Raw genomic sequence first — 18045 nt, forward strand, 5'->3', positions numbered from 1 at the left:
TCTTTTAAAAAGATTTATTGATTGATTTTTCTGACCTAAGGAGTGACTCTTTTTTATTACTTGAGAATTTTCTACATGTGTGTAATGTGTTTTGACCAAATCCACTCCTTCCTCTCCCCTCCAATTCAATTTCTCCCTTACCCCCTCCACTTTTTCATACCCAACTTCATGTGTGCTTTTTTTTTTTTTTTCAAGCCAGCCAAATTTCCAGCATGAACAGGGCAGGAGCTCACAAATCCCACCCCATCTGAGGAGTTATTGGTGATTGATAATGGGGGGAGAGACAGTCGGTTTTCTTTCATGCCCCGAGAGGCTAACCCATGATGCAGAGGGTAGTCCTACACCATGCACACACAAGCAGCACCAATGAATGAGGCTGTATTGGAATGCAGTCACATCTACCCTGGCTGCTATGGGACCCACTGCTTAGGCGGGTGGTTGCAATGTTTTGGTCTTACAGGCCTCAGGCACTTGCTCTCTGACTCTTGAAGAAACTTCCAGACCCCTGGCTGGGCTGCACGGGGACCCGGGGAGCAGGTGGGATACTGGTCATACTGCTGTTCTTCGACAGGACACCAGAGGTTCCCCACCCCCTGCAGAAAGTTCAACATCTCCACTGTCCTGTCCATCCTGACAGAAGGACAAACATCGATCAGGGTTAAATTGACAATAAAAGGCCAGGAGCAACAGGGACTCACCAACCAGACCTCACCTCTGAGTCCAGCGCAGAGCTAGTTGGGAAATGTTCTGGATGTTGACCAAGACCAGTGTGACGCTGGGCACCAGAGCAGCAGGTTGGGTGCGGACCATGGGCTCCTACCAGCTGCTGGTGCCACCACCGGAGGCTCTGAGCAAGCCCCTGTCAGTTCCTAAGCGGCTCCTGTTGGGCCCAGGGCCGTCCGACCTGACTCCAAGAGTGCTGGCGGCCGGAGGGCTGAGGATGATTGGCCACATGCAAAAAGAGATGTTTCAGGTAGGCCTTGGTGGCAACGGCCTCTGTTTTAGGGGTGGTGATCGCTAGGTGGCGGGCAGGGCAAAGGGTCTCACCTGTGTGCCCCTTGTCTAGATCATGGATGAGATCAAGCAAGGCATTCAGTACGTGTTCCAGACCAGGAACCCGCTCACGCTGGTTGTCAGCGGCTCTGGACACTGTGCCATGGAGACTGCCCTGTTCAACCTCCTAGAGCCTGGGGACTCCTTTCTAGTTGGAGTCAATGGCATCTGGGGGATGCGGGCTGCCGAGATTGCTGAGCGCATTGGTAAGGGAGAGAGTGGCCTATGACACCGTGTCGTCCCCGTCCCTCCCCCCCTCCCCCCGCCCCAATGTTATCCCTCCAAAGGTCTCCTGGGGGAATCCCAAAGCTATCTCCAACAGGTCAGACCTGGGGCATCCCGCTGGGCACTCCTTCCTCTAGACCTAATGCCTCCACCTCCCCCAGCTGCCGCTTCCTCCAGGCAGGCACCAGGGGCTTCTCCTTGCCCCAGCAGATGACAGCAGCCTGGCCTTTCAGAGTTAGAGCATGATTGTTTCTGGAATGCACGGAAGTTCTGCAGGGACACCCCCTGTCTGAGCCCCAGCAGCTCGCTGGGGGCCTCGGGAAGACTGGAATTGCAGAGGCTTACTCCCTCCCCAAATCTCAGAGCCTTGTTCATCTGCAAAATGTGGATCTAGGAACAGTTCTCCCTCCATAGTCTGAGGATGGAAGAGGGCAGGCATGCCCCCAGACTTCCTGGTAGACCCCGGCCTCTGCAAATGGCCTGCACGGTTCCAAAGTGCGTAGTCGCAGTGGTGATGGACGGCCAGAGAGAGCCCAGGAGGGTGTGCAGCTCTCAGTCACTCCATGTTAGACCACCATTTTCCCTTCCTTCCTTCCTTCCTTCCTTCCTTCCTTCCTTCCTTCCTTTCTTTCTTTCTTTCTTTCTCTTCTCTCTCTCTCTCTCTCTCTCTCTCTCTCTCTCATGTGCATGGGTGTTTTGCCTGCACGTACGTCTGTGTGAGGGTATCGGATCCCCTGCAACTGGAATCACAGACAGTGGGGGGATGCCACATGGGTGCTGGGAATTGAACCCAGGTCCTCTGAAAGAGGAGCCAGTGCTCTTAACCACTGAGCCATCTTTCCAGCCCCTAGGCCACCTTTTTCCAAAGTAGCCAAGGTAGGACAGGGCTAGGGACCCAAGGGCACATCAGTCATCCAGGCTCCTCTTTATCCTTCACTGGGATGTGGGTGGTTGAGGTTCCTTTCCTGCTAGGACACTGGTTGTGAACAGTGCATGTGACCATCAGGACATATGCTCGGTTCCTGGAGTCACCAGACCCACAGGATCAAGGCCTGCTTCATCCTCTCACCCTTCATTCCTTCCGTCTTTCATCAAATGGTGTGGGATCTCTGTGAACTCCACTTGGGTTAGGTGGGATCCCATCCCACCTGCGGTGCTCAAAGTGACCTCTATAGATACTATCTATACGATGAGGCCACCAAGAGCCTCGGGTACCATAGCCTGAGGAGGGACTTCTCAAAGCTCTGGACTCAAAGCCCTGGAGGCCAGGACAGTGCTGCATCTATGCGAAAATCAGCCTTCACTGAGCATGCTCCTCTCCCTCTATGGTACGGCCACCTGGGAGCCAGCATGAATGGGGTCCCCCCGCCAGTTCTTGTTTACTTCCCATTCTGCCCCGTCCTCAGGAGCCCGTGTGCACAGGATGATCAAGGACCCTGGAGAACACTACACATTGCAGGAGGTGGAGGAGGTACTGAGAACTGAGTCATCCCGGGAGCGGGTGGCTGGGATGCCGAGGCCCGTGGCTTGCTCAATGTCTGTCTTAGTGTCTATGACTGGCCATATAGAAGGGGATCCAGTACTTAGGAACAGGTGGGAAGCCTACCTCCGTCTGAAAACGAAATGGAGTCTGGGATGTAGCCCTGTGGGCAGGGCCAGTGTGGCTGCAGGCTATGTGGGGGCAGGGAGGCCCAACTCCTTACTGAACTCCAGGGTGCCAGCCCCTCCCTGTGGGGTCAGGCCAGTCCCAGCCTACACACTAGGCAGGATGCTGGCCACCCTTTCGTCTTGGCAAAGCCTTCCACCCAGTTCCCCCGATCAGCACTCACTGACAGAAAGGTGAGGCACATCACGGTCTTGCTTTCTAAGTCAGCCTGCTCCATTTTGGAGGGAGCTGGGTATATGTGGAAGATCCCAACCCTGCCCTCACATGCCAATGTCCCTCTGTAAGGGGCTGGCTGATCCAGGCAGAGATCCCCAGCAGTTCTGCTCACGGCTGTCCCCTCTGTCCCTCAGGGCCTGGCCCAGCACAAACCAGTGCTGCTGTTCCTGACCCATGGGGAGTCATCCACTGGTGTGGTGCAGCCCCTAGATGGTTTGGGGGAGCTCTGCCACAGGTGAGTCTGACCTAGGGTGGCTGAATCAGGGCAGAGCAAAGCATGCAACCTGGCTGGGTGATGCCGGCAGGGAGCTGCAGGGCTGACCGTGGCGAGGTATCCCAACTGTCCCCAGTTCACCTTACTACCTGCCGCTGTCCCACAATGACATGTGTGTGTGTGGGGGGGGGGGGGTTGCTACAGGCTGAATACGTGTGGTCAGCTTTTATTGGGTGAGGATGCAGCAGCTGGAGTAGGACCAAGTACCCTTTAGCCAGACGCCACCACAGTGGTACTGGCCTTGGCGGTCCCATGGCTAACAAGGGCTGGTGCTTCCTGAGCACCGTGCACATCTCAAAGCCTGCTCTTGCCTCACTCTAAGAGTCTCCAGGCTAATTAGACTTCACAGCTAGGCCCCAGGTGGAGCTCTGGGAGTCTAATTAGCAAGAAAGAGGAGGGTTTATATGAGCAAGAATTGTTGAAACCAAGGTTGGATAAAGCACAGGGACAAATAGCCAAATGAATAGAAACACATGAACTATGAACCAAAGGCTGAGGGGCCCCCAACTGGATCAGGCCCTCTGAATAGGTGGGACAGTTGATTGGTTTGGGAGGCATCTAGGCAGTGGTACCAGGTCCTGGGCTCGTTGCATGAGTTAGCTGTTTGAAACCTGGGACTTATGCAGGGATGCTTGGCTCAGTCTGGGAGGAGGGGACTGGACCTGCCTGGACTAGAGTCTACCAGGTCGATCTCAGTCCTCAGGGGAGGCTTTGCCCTGGAGGAGGTGGGAATGGGGGGTAGGCTGGGGGGAAGGGGAGGGGCAGGAGGGGGGAGAACAAGGGAATCCGTGGCTGATATGTAGAACTGAATGGTATTGTAAAATAAAATAAAAGGGGGGGGAAAAGAGTCTCCAGGCACCAAAGCTGCCCCTTGCCTGCACTTCTCCCCCACCCCACCCCCACACAGGGGTTCACAGGAGAACTGCTCCAGGACGTGGTACCCCCCTCCCCCTGGAAGCCAGCCCTGCTGTCTGTAGAGTTGACCACAGGGCAGGAGAGGACCTCTCCACAGCCATAGAGGGTTACCATGGCAGGGTTACCATGGTCCTCAGGGTCATGGAGCCCATATGGGCAGGGCCCCCACTGAAAGAGTCCTTCACACTGAGTCCTGCCAATGCATGATTAGACTATGGGGCTCAAGCCTTGCCCATGCTGTGCCTACATGGTTCTATGGGGAAACCTGGGTAGAAGAGGATGAACATACTCAAGCTGGACTCTGGCCTCTAAAGGCCATGTGTTTGTGGCAGGTGGCCAAGTGTGTAGCTATTGGTAGAGGGAGGACCCAGACCTTTGTGCTGCCAGGTTACTGGGGCCCACGCTGGCTCTTGGCACCCAGAACTCTGCTTGCTTAGGTTGACCCTCATCTCTCCCCGAGAGGTCCTGCGGCACAGCCATCTGGGTCATGACCCACCTACTCGGGCCCTGGTCTAGATACCTGCCCAACCCTACAGCTCTTCTGCTTTCAAGGAGCTACCTCAGGGAAGGGACCCCAAGTAGGAAGTGGGAAAGACCCCTCTCTGCTTCCTTGATGCCCTTCCAAAGACTTTCAAGGCCCACCCCCACCCCTGCCAGACCCCCAGTCCAGGCTGAACTCTGAACTCCCAGGATTCCCTCCTGCTTCCCTGTGTTGCCTCAATGCCCATGACTCCTCAGGTACCAGTGCCTATTCCTGGTGGACTCTGTGGCATCACTGGGCGGGGTCCCCATCTACATGGACCAGCAAGGTAAGAGCATGCCCCATACTCCTTCCCGCATATTCCGGGTCACACACATGGGCAAACCGTGAGGCTACAGAATGCTCAGTATGACAGTTCCTGTAGACCCACCACTGGACCTGGGTGACTGGCTTTACGGCCCTGTCTCCAGAGGCCCAGGCAAAAGACGCCATGTGGCTTGACGTCTGCTAGGCAGAAAGCCCAAACAGCCTGGCAGGGTCTCTGGCGTGGGTCCTGGCTGCATCGCCTCATAGAAGACAGCAACATGGTAAACAAGGGGAAGCGATCGCAGGGTGGAATGAGAAGCCGGAGACCAGGAAGGGAAAGACCTGCTCTTTCCTAACAGCCCTTTCCTGAGAACTAGGCAGGGCCAATTCCCGAGGACAGCCAGTGACCCAATCACTTCCCGATAGGCCTGGCCTCTTAGAGGCCCCAACCCTCCCACACCACACTGGGGACCCACTTTCCAACACGTAAGCCCTTGGGGGGCACACCACACGTACACCACAGCCTGAGTTTCTGCCAGGCCATCAGATAGGGTGGGGGTGGGGCTTAGGAAGCAGATGCTACCCTGCAGATATTTGGGAGGCTTTCCAGCTCCAGTAGGAAGAGACAGGAGGAAAGGCTGGGTGGGCCCTGTGCATCAGATGCAGCAACTCCAGCGCTGCAGATATGGGGCCATCCCTCAGACAACCACGCTATACTGCCCAGGCCTGGCTGTTCACAGGGTTAGAGAAGCCATGCTAAGAGGCTCCGGCCTGAGGTCATAAGAATGATGAAACAGTGCTGAGATCTGAAACTTGGGCTCTCCCACATGCCTCCTGGTTTCCACATCTCAGTGAAATCTTGGTCCGCCAGTCACAGCACACGGTCTGGCATGGACAAACACACCTATTTGGTACATTCCTCTGTGGGATCTCAGCCATCCCCCTCTCCGTCCCCATCCTAGGCATTGACGTCTTGTACTCTGGCTCCCAGAAGGTCCTGAACGCCCCACCAGGGATCTCCCTCATCTCCTTCAGTGACAAGGCCAAGTGAGTAGTCCTCACTTCATCTTGGGGTGTGGGTGCAGATTGGGGTGCTGCTGGCCCTTGGAGGGAGGGAGGGAGGGAGGGAGGGAGGGAGGGAGGGAGGGAGGGAGGGAAAGTCTCCATGTTGAAACCTCCCTGCTCACCCTGCTGGGATGTCCTAAAAGCCAAGATGTGCTCCAAAGCTGGCTCACAGGGTAGTGGTAGTGCTGGGGGTGGGGGTGGGGTGGCAAACACATGCCAGGGCCAGGGCTGTGGGTAGGATCAGAGGCTGGCATTCTGGAGACTCTCGGTGGTGTCATGCTAAGAGGTGATCAATCCAATGTGTCTGGATGCTCAGAGCCCAGTTCAGCTTCCAGGACCTGCTCAGAGACAGGTACAAATGACCCCTCACTCTGCAATTCCATCATCATCTAAGGCTCCTGGTGTCTAGATCCCGAGCCAGGCCGGTGGGGGTTGGAGGGAGAGACAGGGGAGAGAGAGAGAGAGAGAGAGAGAGAGAGAGAGAGAGAGAGAGAGAGAGAGCTCAGCAGGTAATGACCATCAGCTGCAAGCAGCCCTTGGGTGCCAGCCCAAATGAGGCGATTTTGGTATGGTCAGGAATTCTTCCTGGCTGTCATATCAGACACAGCGGTGCCTTAGGGAAAGTGGGAGCTGAGAGTTGTGTAGGAAGGGAGGAAATTCATCAGGAGCGGAGTGAAGGGTTGGGGAGTCCCACCTTGGAAAGCATCTGCAACCCAAGCCTGAGCCTCAGTTTCCCTGAGAAATGAGGCAGGACAAACCTGTGGGCAGAAGTTGAAGAAATGAAGAGACTATGCGTGGTGGGGGCGTGGGCTTAGGCACCCACGTGATAGCCGCACCCATTCGGATCTCAGAGGGTTGGGCAGCCTGCACATGCTCACAAGCTCCCGAGAGCACAGCTCTACAGTGGGCTTTCTGCCCCTGGACTCCCATATTGACACAGGGCAGCCCCAAGGCCAGGGACGGGTACTCAGGCCGGTTTCTCTTGCCCAGACACAAGGTCTACACTCGGCGGACAAAGCCTGTCTCCTTCTACACAGACATCACGTACTTGGCCAAGCTGTGGGGCTGTGAGGGCAAGACCAGAGTGTGAGTGTCGGGCAGGGATGAGGGTGGGCGGGTGACTGCCCCCTGCACCAACCTCTCAATCCTGTACTAACGATTAAATTCAGGCCTTACTTGTCACCTGACCCAGAGACTCAGGTCCAATAAACGGCCCCCATGACCATGTCCATACTCCTTGTCCTCCATCAGCTTTCTGCACCCAGCTCTGCTATAGCCTTCCATTCCAGGCCTCAGTTTACCCCTCTTGGAAGGTTAGCCAGAGATTCCGTAGTCCACCGTGGTCATAATCCTGAGGGGTCTTGTGTTAAACACAAGCCAGGGAACCAGAATGGTGCCGGAGACTAGTGGGTGCAAGGGGTCCAGGGCGGGCTTCACAGGAGGATGGAGTCTTGGTAGGAAGGCGATCAACTCTGTATTCCTTCCCTTTCCCTTCCCCTCCATGTTGCCAGGCCCCGTGTGGGCCTCCCCTCCCCGGCATCCTTGACTTTGTGACTCTGAAGCAGGAAAGTGTCCCTGGGAAATGGTTGGCTCCTGCCCTAGAGCCTGAGCTGCTGGGGTGGGACAATCAGCTCCTGTCCCTGTCCTTACCATGACCCTGGACCAGGCTCTTCTTTTGTTCCCCAGAGTTCACCATACCACGCCGGTCACCAGCTTATACTGCCTGAGGGAGAGCCTGGCGCTCATTTCAGAGGAGGTAATAGGAGGGACTTGGGCCCAGGGAGATGGGGAGGAGGAGGAGGAGCAGGAGAAAGGGAAGAGGAGGAAGCCCCCCAGACCTGAGTGCACCTCAGACTGGGTACCAGTGGGATTCTTCCTTTGCCATGACTCCCTCCGATTGCTCTGGAGAAAGGGGACAAGAGGGCTCCTGAGACAGCAGTGGCACTGTTTTCGGACAGGCCCGTGCTTCCGGCTAGGATAAGCTGTGGTGTCACTGGGAAGATGGAGCTCTTCCCATGGAGGACCAAGGAAGGAACGGCTTCTTTAACAAGGAGGGTGGAGCACTAACTGTGGGCAGACTTGAGGACAGAGCCCAGGACAGACAGAGGCACTCTTATCTGACACTTCAGCTACTGAGCACAGGGGAGGCTGTAAGAGGGAGGCTCCCCAACACAGAGTGGGGGGCTCTGAGAGAGATGGTATGGTGAGAGGGATGGGGTTTATGCAGCCCCTGCTTGGTAAAGCAATGGCTATCTTAGTTTGTGTCGTTCTAACAGAATGCCACAGGCACGGTACTTTATAGTTAAATTTATTTGGATGATAGTTTTTGGAAGCTGGAAAATCTAAGTTCAAAGCCAGGGCCTACACTTATTCCATCATAACATATCTGAGGTGTCAACATTGGCCAGAGAGCCAGACAGAACAAGAAAGGTTACTCTGGCTTTATTCTTTTTTTAAAGCTGAAGTCTCATGTAGCCCAGGCTAGCCTCAAATTTGTTATGTATCTGAGTTCCAGGCTAGCCTTGAATTCCCATTTCTCCTGCACCTACCTCCCAAGTTCTGGGATTGCATGCATGTGCCCCCATGCCCGGCTACTTTGGGTTTCATTACAAACTTCACCATCAGACACAAGCCAACACCACTATGGTTCCTGGACTGCTAGCCAAGATAGTTTCCGAACGAGCCCTGGGGACACACCTGGCCACTGCAGCCCTTACCAGAGTCGAGAAGGAGTTGGCACTCTGCAGACATGTGCAGGTTCCAGGCCAGCTGGGTGTGACTAAGTCAGTGCCTGTGCCCGGGGCAGAGTCCACCCTCAGGAAATGGAGGTGAAGTGTGGCTACAGGCCCAGTTGGTTGTGTAGGTCACAGGACAGAAAAAACAACCCAAGTCTGGCCACTTTCCTCTGGGTCTGGATGTCCCTTATAGACCACTGCCAGCCACAGAGGCCAGAAAGAGCCCCTGGGCTGTGGTTAGCATGTATGTATTCTTAGGACTGCTCATAAAACTGCTCCGTGAGGAATGGGTCAGAGATGTGGTGACCCATGATCTAGATGGTCACCTACACCCTGGCCAGGGCTCTGAACTGGGGGTACATTCCTGTGGAGCAGCGGCCAGGGCTGAGCCGGATAAGGAAAAGAAAGGAGTCATGGGGAGCCAAGTATGGCGGCACCTACCTGTGATCTCAGAACCCCAGGTGTTGATGCAGGATCAAGAGTTTGTGGCTAGCCTGGGCCACATCCTGAGACCCTAGGGCAGAAGTAGGAAGAGTACTGGGAAAGAGATAAGCTCAGTGGACTCTGGCAGCATTTGCCTGTGGATCGGTGTGCTAAGAAGATGAACAGTCGCTGGTTGGCAAGATATGACCTGGAAGTAATTATGGGGCTAGAGTGGAGAGAACTAGTTACTAGAGGTCATGTATCACATTTCCTTGAGGTTCAGGGTCAGAATGAATAGGACCTGACTGATCATGCCACACCCATGTGGCCAGCAACCCCAGCCTCCCGGAGTGGCAATCTATACTTTGAAATGTGTCCTGCCTGTCTCCCCAGGGTCCACTGGGTACCCATTGGGGGCTGGTACCCACCTCTCTCCCTCCCAGGCCTAGAAAATATCCTCTTTCCTCAAGTTGGCTCAGCATAGACCCTCTTGTCTCCTCAGGGCCTGGGGTTCCAGTACAGAGCCTTGTGGGCCCTGCTGTCTCAAGGAGGGGCTCCCACCCTGTCTGCTGGTCATGGTCACCTTTTCCCCCACAGGGCCTGGAGAATTTCTGGCAGCGACACAGGGAGGCTACCGCATATCTGCATAAACGCCTGCAGGAGCTGGGCCTGCAGCTCTTTGTGAAGGACCCGGTGAGGAGCCCAAAGGAAGGGGGTGTCAGCTGACTGACCCAGGCACTAGTCCAATGGGGAGGGGGAGGCTGTACTCAATTGGTGAAAACAAATGCCATGTTTCAGTGAGACTTGAGCCTCCTGAGGCTGGGGGCAACCTTTTGAGGCTCTTGGCAATCTCCAAATGGTTCTTATTCCCTGCCAAGGGAGCCCTGCATCAGCCACCAGTTTCTGGCCCTTTCTCTGGACTCTAAGAGCCAGCACAGGTCAAAAGACCTGAGCATCCTCCTAGAGGGTATGAATGGCCCTGGAGGGTATGAAGGGTCCCAGCCTATATGGCTGAGGCTGGCACTCCTCGCAGGCAGTCCGGCTACCCACCATCACCACCGTGACTGTGCCTGCTGGTTACAACTGGAGGGACATCGTCAGCTACGTGCTGGACCACTTCCACATTGAAATCGCTGGTGGCCTTGGGCCCTCTGAGGAGAAGGTGAGGAGGCTCCCGGAGTGCCAGGTGGCACAAGGCACCTAGTGTTGCGTCCTGCTGCACACACGCCAGCTGTGTTGGGTCACTGCAGGGTCCAGAGCAGCACCATCCCCTCAGGTAGACTGTCCTCAGCCCACTCCGCCATGCCAAGAAGGTCACACATCACCAGCTTTGCCAGGTCCACTCTGAGTGCTGAGTGACCCTCCGGGCTATCTTCCTGGGCTCTGTTTCGGGTCCAGAAGGGAAGGGCCTGGCTCTGGCCCCTGTGTGGCATGCCTGAGGCCACCTCCCTCCTGCACACCGGATGGATGGCGATCTCCCGTGGTAAATGTACCCTACCCTGACCAGCTGCTATAAGGAAGAGGGATGCAAACAGAGGCTGAGGTCTGCCTGTTCCGTGCCTACCAGGTGCTGCGGATTGGCCTGCTGGGCTACAACGCCACCAGGGAGAATGTGGACCGCCTGGCCCAGGCCCTGAGGGAGGCCCTGCAACATTGTCCTAAGAACAAGCTGTGAGCATCCTCTCATCAGACTGTGCCCTCCTGAGGGGCTCGGGAGTGTAGCAGGAACCAAAAGACAGCGCCAGGCCACCAGGCCTGGGGACGGCAAAGCTGCTGATACAGCCTGGTGAGGCGGGAAGGCACAGGGAAAAGCTGCCCCTCTCCCCACAGGTGGGACCCTGTGGACACAGGACGGTGATCACATTCCCACAACACTGCAGTCTGCGGGCCACTGGCCTTTGGGAATAGTCAATAAAGTGCTAGTCAAACCTCTCCTCTGGCTGTGTCCAACTGGGTGTGGAAGAGGAAATGGGACCCCTCAGCTGCCTGTTCAGCCCCAGGGTCGCCCTCTGGGGAAAGCCACTTGTTCTAGAGCCTGTGAAAAGAGCCTTTCCCAGGGTGGGGATACTGTCTTCAGTTTCCAGATGTCACTCACCCCCCCCAAACACACTCTCATAATGCTGTCTTCAAGTGAATCTACAAGAAACCCCTCTCATAAAGACGAGACACCCACAGCACATGACCAGAACCTGAGCTCATGACATCCTTGGCCCTCCACTTTGATATTTCATATTCACCTAAGAGCACCCCGCCCCCACCCCCAGCCCCAGTTCCCCGCTCGGCTTATCTCCCAAACCTCACTTCTGGCCCAGTTGTCCAGCAGACTCAGAGCTGGAGCACACTGGACAGCTATACTCAGAGCCCCCAAAAGGAAAGCTGGAGAGTCCCCCTCTTACCAAGGCTGGAGAGCCCCCCTCTTATCAGGTTACCAGTAGGAATCCCGGCAGAGAATGGTTGACCTGGCTATGTCCACATCCCTGGTACAACTGGTCACAGTTGTATTTTGGAGTAAGTTCCCCAGCTAAAAGAGGCTGCTGCCCCATGGCTCCTAGTGACCAGAAGGGACAGTCTAAAGAGCTGTAATAAGTGCCATACAGGGACCTGGAGCAGAGCAAGGAGAGGGTTCTGGAAGTCCAGGGCCCAGGGCCATGTGATCACCTAGAGCCTGGCCTTTGTCCAGAGAGCAGCCCTATCTTGATTTGCTCTCCCAAGAGGTAGACACTGAGATATACACGTGGTTTGGCTGAGAATGGACCCAGGAATCACCCAGTGGAAGATCTCCTGGCTCTGGTCCAGCTGTGTCACTATGGATCACACACATTCTCTGCTGAAAACCTGCCCAGCATCTTGGGCCTTCCTGCACGTGTGTGCCTGACTGTCCTTACGTGCACGACCGCACTGTAGAAATTCTGTTCCTTTACCTGCTGGTGATGGACAGACACCTGATCATTTCCAGTTTGGGGCTTTGGTAAATACCAGCTATAACAGCCTCCTGATTCAAGGCTTTGTGTGACTGTATGCTTTCACTTCTTTTGATTAAATGACAAGGATTTCAGTCACAGGCTGCCTTGTCGCGGAGATACTGTGCCTGGGAGCTGTGGGCATTCCACATCCTTGCCCGGATGGCTGGCATCCTTTTGCTCTAGCAGCTGTCAAACTAACTGCGTTAGAATGTACCCTCCCCTGGTGACTGACAATGTCTGTGTGTTTTCATGTGACACTGGTCGCTTGCAAACCTTTAGAGACATGTCAGCTCAAATATTTTGCTTGGTATATGGATTTTTTCCTTTTTGGGGTTTGTAATAGTCCTTGAGTTCCTGTGTGTGTGTGTGTGTGTGTGTGTGTGTGTGTGTGTGTGTGTGTGTGTTATATGCATGTGTGTGATGGGGTGCACTTGCCCATGCAGGAGCATCTAAAGGCCAGAGGTAAACTTGAAATGTCTCCCACCAGTGTTTTTCCACCTTAATTTTGGGGACACCTTTAATCACCCTGGACCTAGAACTCATATTTTGCCCAGGTTGGCTGTCCAGTGAACCTGTTTCTGCCCCTTCCCGTCACCTAGTGTTAGGGTTACTGGTGCACACAGCTGTACCCAGCTTTTATGAGGGTGCTGGGGATCCAAACTTGGGTCCCCATGCTTGTTTGGTGAGCACACTACCCACTCAGTCACTTTGCCAGCACCATCATAGATTTTCTTTTTAGAAAATGAATTCTCAACCCAACCAGATGTTTGTGTCTCAAGGGTTTCCTTCTTCTGTAGCTCACCTATTCATTTTCCTGCTGATAGCTCCAAAGAGCAGGTGTGTTTAATTTTGGCAAAGTCGTATAGGTTTTCTCTCTGTGGTCTGGGCTATTTGCACCTTGCCCCAGAAGTCTTTCCTACTTTGGGGCTGTTGTGGATATTCCTGTATTTTCTTTTGGAGTTATAACGTAGGTTTATCATTTGTTTTGTGGTGTGGACATGGGGCAAAGTGCGTTCTATCTTTTGTTAAGTTGTCCCAACGGTACGCTTGTTAAACAAACCTTGCTTTCTCCATTCAGTTGACCTGCCAAGTTGGCAAGGATCATGGACTACGTATTTGTGGATTGGTTTCTGGCGTCTGTTCTACTCTGGCCACCTTTTTGGTCCTAGGTCGATCTCCTTATCTCAGAATGTGCAGTCACCAGTGAGTCCGAATATGATGAAGTGCTCTCTCTCTCTCTCTCTCTCTCTCTCTCTCTCTCTCTCTCTCTCTCTCTCATACACACACACACACACACACACACACACAACTTTTCTTATTCTAAAACCTTTGAATTTCTACATGAATTATGTCTGTTTATACAGAATAGCTTCCTAGGATTTTGACTGGAATTTACCAACTCTCAGGTTAAGGACAGTAGGAATCCTAGAAATACGATAAACTTGAATTCATGAGCATTAATTTAGATGACTTTAAATTTCACTAAGCAATGTTTCAGATTTTCACTGTAGAGGTCTTGCATGTCTTTCATTAGATTTATCCTAAGGGGTTTCTATTTTGCTGATATTATAAATGCTATTTATTTTTTCACTTCCAATTGTTTCTTCTTAATATGGTTTTTTAATATTAGTCTTGCATTTATGGACCTTGCTAGGCTCACACTTCTAATGACGTCTTTATAGATTTCTTTGGATTTTCCAAGTAGATAATCAAGTTGCCCATGAATGATGACAGTTATACATCTTTCCAAATATGCATACTTTTCATTGGCTCTCTTTCTCACCTTGCTGAGGACCATAAACCCAATGTAAAAAAAAAATGGTTAGAGCTTCAGTCTTAGAGAAAGTGTTTAATATTTGAATTTTTATTTATTTGTGGTGTGTGTGTATGTGCGTGCGCGCGCGCGCGCGCGCGCACGTGTTCAGCTTGTAAACAGCATCAGTAGTGGGTTTCCTGTAGCTGCTGTCTACCTCAGTTGGCCGAGTGTGTTGTCAGCACGGCGCTCACAGCATCTCCATCCTTTGCTGCTCTGCAGTCCTTCTTAGGTATTAAGGTTATGATTTAAACATCATTTTCTCCTTTATTTTCTGATAAAGCTTTTCTACAACTAGACATACTTTCTTTCCCTTATGTTTTTGGTAGAATTCAACAACCCAGGACTTAGGGATGGAAACTTTCTTTATGGAAAAATCTAAAAAAAAATTCCACACGCATGAGTCCTTCCGTCCATCTGTCCATCCCTCCCTCCTTCCCTCCCTCCCTTCTTTCCTTCTTTTTTCCTTCCATTTGAGACAGGGTCTCCTTATGGAGCTCAAGTTGACCTCAAATTCACAGTCTTCTTGCCTGGGCTTCCTGAGAGCTGACTAGATATGGGGCTCTTTAGATGGTATCTTCTTCTCGCACCAGTTTTAATAACTGTGCTATTCACGGCATGCTTGCTATTAAATGTCCTAGGTGAGGAAACTCACAGTGTCCCTTTACAGACTCATTGTGTCTGTGGAATTTGTGGTGATTTTTCTTTCATCATCCGCTAGCTTGGTGACTTATATTTTCTCCCTTTTTTCTGTTCATTAACCTTGCTAGAAAATATTGCTTTTGTCGGTCTCCCGAAACACCAGTGTTCGCTTGAGTTGCTTTTCTCTGTAGTCTGTCCTCTACTAATTTCTACTCTGTTATCCTCCTCATTTGACTGCTTTCGGTTCTAACTTACTCATTTTAATTCTTTTTACATTCTCATTTGTTCTGTCTCTGTCTCTGTCTGTCTCTGTCTCTGTCTCTGTCTTTCTCTCTCTCTCTCTCTCTCTCTGTGTGTGTGTGTGTGTGTATGTGCCACATGTGTACATATGCCACAATGTGTAAAGGCCAGAGGACAATGGCAGGAGGTCTTCTCCTCTACCATGCAGATCCTGGGACTTGAACTCGGATCGTCATGTTTGGCAGCAGACATTCTTACCTGCTGAGCCATCCCACTGGCCCCCCTTTGAAATTTTTGACAAATTCTTGATTGACAAGCAATTTTTGTCCATACCTTTGTGGGCTGCTCTTGGTTTCCTGCTTCCTACATTGGAAGCCTAAGAAGTTGATTTTGAAACACAGCTTCTCTCCCAGGTGTTTCAAACTGAAGTTTCCTCTCTGAGCACGGTGTCGGCTTCGTCTCCAAGCTTTGACGGGCCTGTTTCATTACCACCCAAGTCAAAATATTTTATGACTTTTTCCCTGGGACTTATTCTCGGAACCATAGATTATTTTTATGTGTGTTATATAATTTCCATATACTTGGAAATATCCTCTTGGTTTTTATTTTTAATCTGTGTCTGTTGAGGTCCGAAAGCATATTGCATATGGATTTTAGCTCTGTGTAAATGCACTAAGACCTGATCTTGTTGAGCATAGTGGACTTCTCCAGACAGCATTCAGGCTGGCTGGTGACAGTAGGCACTGGCTGATTTTTTTCCCATCAGGTACTGAGAGTGGGGTGTTCAAATCTCCAAGTGCCCACGTGTCCTCGTGGGTCCTCGTGGGTTGTGGAGACTGTTCGACCTCAGAACTTCTGGGCTTGGAACTCACTGTGTACATCATTTGCAGCTGCCTCCACCTCTGCCGTTTCCCGTCTTACATCTGTGTGCTTCCCATGGGCCTCTTGTCTCTGCAATTAAGGAATAATTCTGCTTCTTGAAGCTCTGTTTCTGGGAGGACCATTCCTCCCTGCTGCCTTCCAGGACTCTTAAGTCCCCAGAGAAGTCACCAAGGTCAGCGTGAGGTGAGGGGGAAGCCCGGACACCAGGTGTGATAACAGGAAGGTCACTGTTCTTGTAACTTATCTGTCCCTCGCCCTGTTTGGCTGGCCCAGATAGACTGCATCCATTGCCCCCCAGACCCATGCTGCGCTACCGTCACCTCCCACCCCCGCCAACACACATGGGGGCCTGTGGCTCTCTTGCTCTAGGGCCTCAGCTCCTATGCTGGGGCTTGCAGGGATCCCCATACTGTCATTGACACTATGGTCATACCACAACCCAGATTTGTTGTTGTGGAACCTGCTTGTGTGCTGGTCCCACTCAGAAGTGATAATTATCCCAGTCACTTGGTTGATGGACATTTCTAGCTGAGCCATACATAGTCTTCAAGATCCAGAGAGGTCCCCAAGCACCAAGGCAGATGGGACAAAGTCCCAGCCTACGCTGAGCCTCTGAGCCTGCGTGGTAGACCTTGAGATGATACAAAGATTCTCCCTGTTTGAATTATGAATTGTTATTTGAATTATGGAATGAGTGCATTTTATAAACCTGCAGGCAGGTCCAGTCTGGCCTGCAGACCACATGTGTCCCAGAATAGCTAGGAATGCAACCCAGTTAGTTCATTTGTAGACCTCAACCTCAATGTCGTGTTGAAATGTCAAAAGTTGGACAGGACAGGTATGGAAGGCACTGAAGAACTTGCCAGTGAGCCTTCCTGGCCCTGATCTGCATGGTGTCATCAGCACAGAACCATTTTGCAGCATGTCTCCCAAGGCCTGTCTCATGGCCAGAGCAGGAGGGTTAGCATTGGCCAGATCCAGCACTTACACTGCCCTCTTCCAAGTAGACACGCCCCTTCTAGTCCCCCCTTCTCACGGGACCAGAGAGGATGTGCCTCCTGTATTGGGGCCTACAGAGGAAGCTCCAGAAGTCCAGTCATCCCATGCTACCATAGATCGCATGTCTAACACAGCATCTTGGTGACAAATCACCATTTGGCAAAGTTTCTGAACCCCAATTGGTTCTTACTGGGGGTGTTGTGTTACACTTTAAGGAGTGCTACATTCTGCTCCTGCACCCTCGTGTGGTGTGTCTGGGTAGACTATTTAAAGGGCGGTGGACTAGGGATGATTTCAAAATATTCTCTTGAGGATTGATGAAATGGCTGAGTGGGTAAAGGTCCTGAGTTCAGTCCCTGGACTGAGAAGGAAAGAACCAACTCCTACAAGTTATTCTCTGCACTCCACACATGAGCAGTGGCACACACACACACACACACATACACACACACACACACACACACACACACACACACATTGGTACAAGCAAAATAAATACATACAATATAATTCTAAAACATTTTAGCTGGGTGTGGTGGTCACACCTTTAATTCCTGCACTCAGGAGACAGAGACAGACCTCTCTAAGAGTCTGAGGATAGCCTGGTCTATATAGAGAGTTCCAAGCAAGCAAGGACTACATAGTAAGACCCTGTCTAAAAAAAATTCGTGTCCTCTTGGTCTTTCCTGTGTTCACGACTCTCATTTCTGTTAAGAGCAGCCATTGTGATTTATAGCCATCACCGAGGAGGTGGCCAGGGTGGGCCTGGGTCTAGCTCAGTCCTACTCTTGAGACAACATGACATTTCCCTTGTGTTGATGATAACTCAGGCTCTGGTCTCATAGCCTTCGGAGGCCCTGGCCACTTGCTCAGTGTATAGTTACTCTGACACCTACTGCCAGTCCTTGAAGGACACAGGGACACTGGATCACCTGCACACACATGGGGCCCTGGGGTCCCCCCTCAGGGGCTGGAGTGCAGCCTGCAGTTCTGAAGCCAAGGAGTAAACATCACCAAATGCCAAACCAATGGAGGAGAGATGCCTCTGAGCTGGGGTACTCAGAGGTCCCTGGGCTCCAGGGAAGCTGCTTCAAGCTAATTAGAAGACATGAATCACAGGATTCTGGGAACAGGGGACACTCCTCCA

General features: G+C 52.4%; 1 protein-coding gene across 1 annotated transcript; it reads left to right on the plus strand.

The window, feature by feature from the left end:
- Positions 1 to 688: 688 nt before the first annotated feature.
- On the plus strand, positions 689 to 11291 carry Agxt (alanine--glyoxylate and serine--pyruvate aminotransferase). The gene is made up of 11 exons (XM_028890674.2): positions 689 to 973; positions 1067 to 1259; positions 2685 to 2749; positions 3295 to 3395; positions 5088 to 5158; positions 6099 to 6183; positions 7192 to 7287; positions 7888 to 7957; positions 9957 to 10052; positions 10393 to 10521; positions 10927 to 11291. The coding sequence occupies exons 1-11, from the start codon at positions 743 to 745 to the stop codon at positions 11032 to 11034; spliced, it is 1245 nt and encodes a 414-aa protein (XP_028746507.1). The 5' UTR covers positions 689 to 742; the 3' UTR covers positions 11035 to 11291.
- Positions 11292 to 18045: the final 6754 nt, after the last annotated feature.

The sequence above is a fragment of the Peromyscus leucopus genome, chromosome 13, assembly GCF_004664715.2.
Source record: "Peromyscus leucopus breed LL Stock chromosome 13, UCI_PerLeu_2.1, whole genome shotgun sequence".
Lineage (NCBI taxonomy): Eukaryota > Metazoa > Chordata > Mammalia > Rodentia > Cricetidae > Peromyscus > Peromyscus leucopus.

Bases quoted from the DNA above. Each gene is read 5' to 3' on its own strand.
- Agxt (XM_028890674.2), top strand. From the start codon at position 743: ATGTTCTGGATGTTGACCAAGACCAGTGTGACGCTGGGCACCAGAGCA. The intron at 1,260-2,684 runs GTAAGGGAGAGA...CCCCGTCCTCAG, and splicing joins CGAGATTGCTGAGCGCATTG to GAGCCCGTGTGCACAGGATG. The intron at 5,159-6,098 runs GTAAGAGCATGC...TCCCCATCCTAG, and splicing joins CATCTACATGGACCAGCAAG to GCATTGACGTCTTGTACTCT.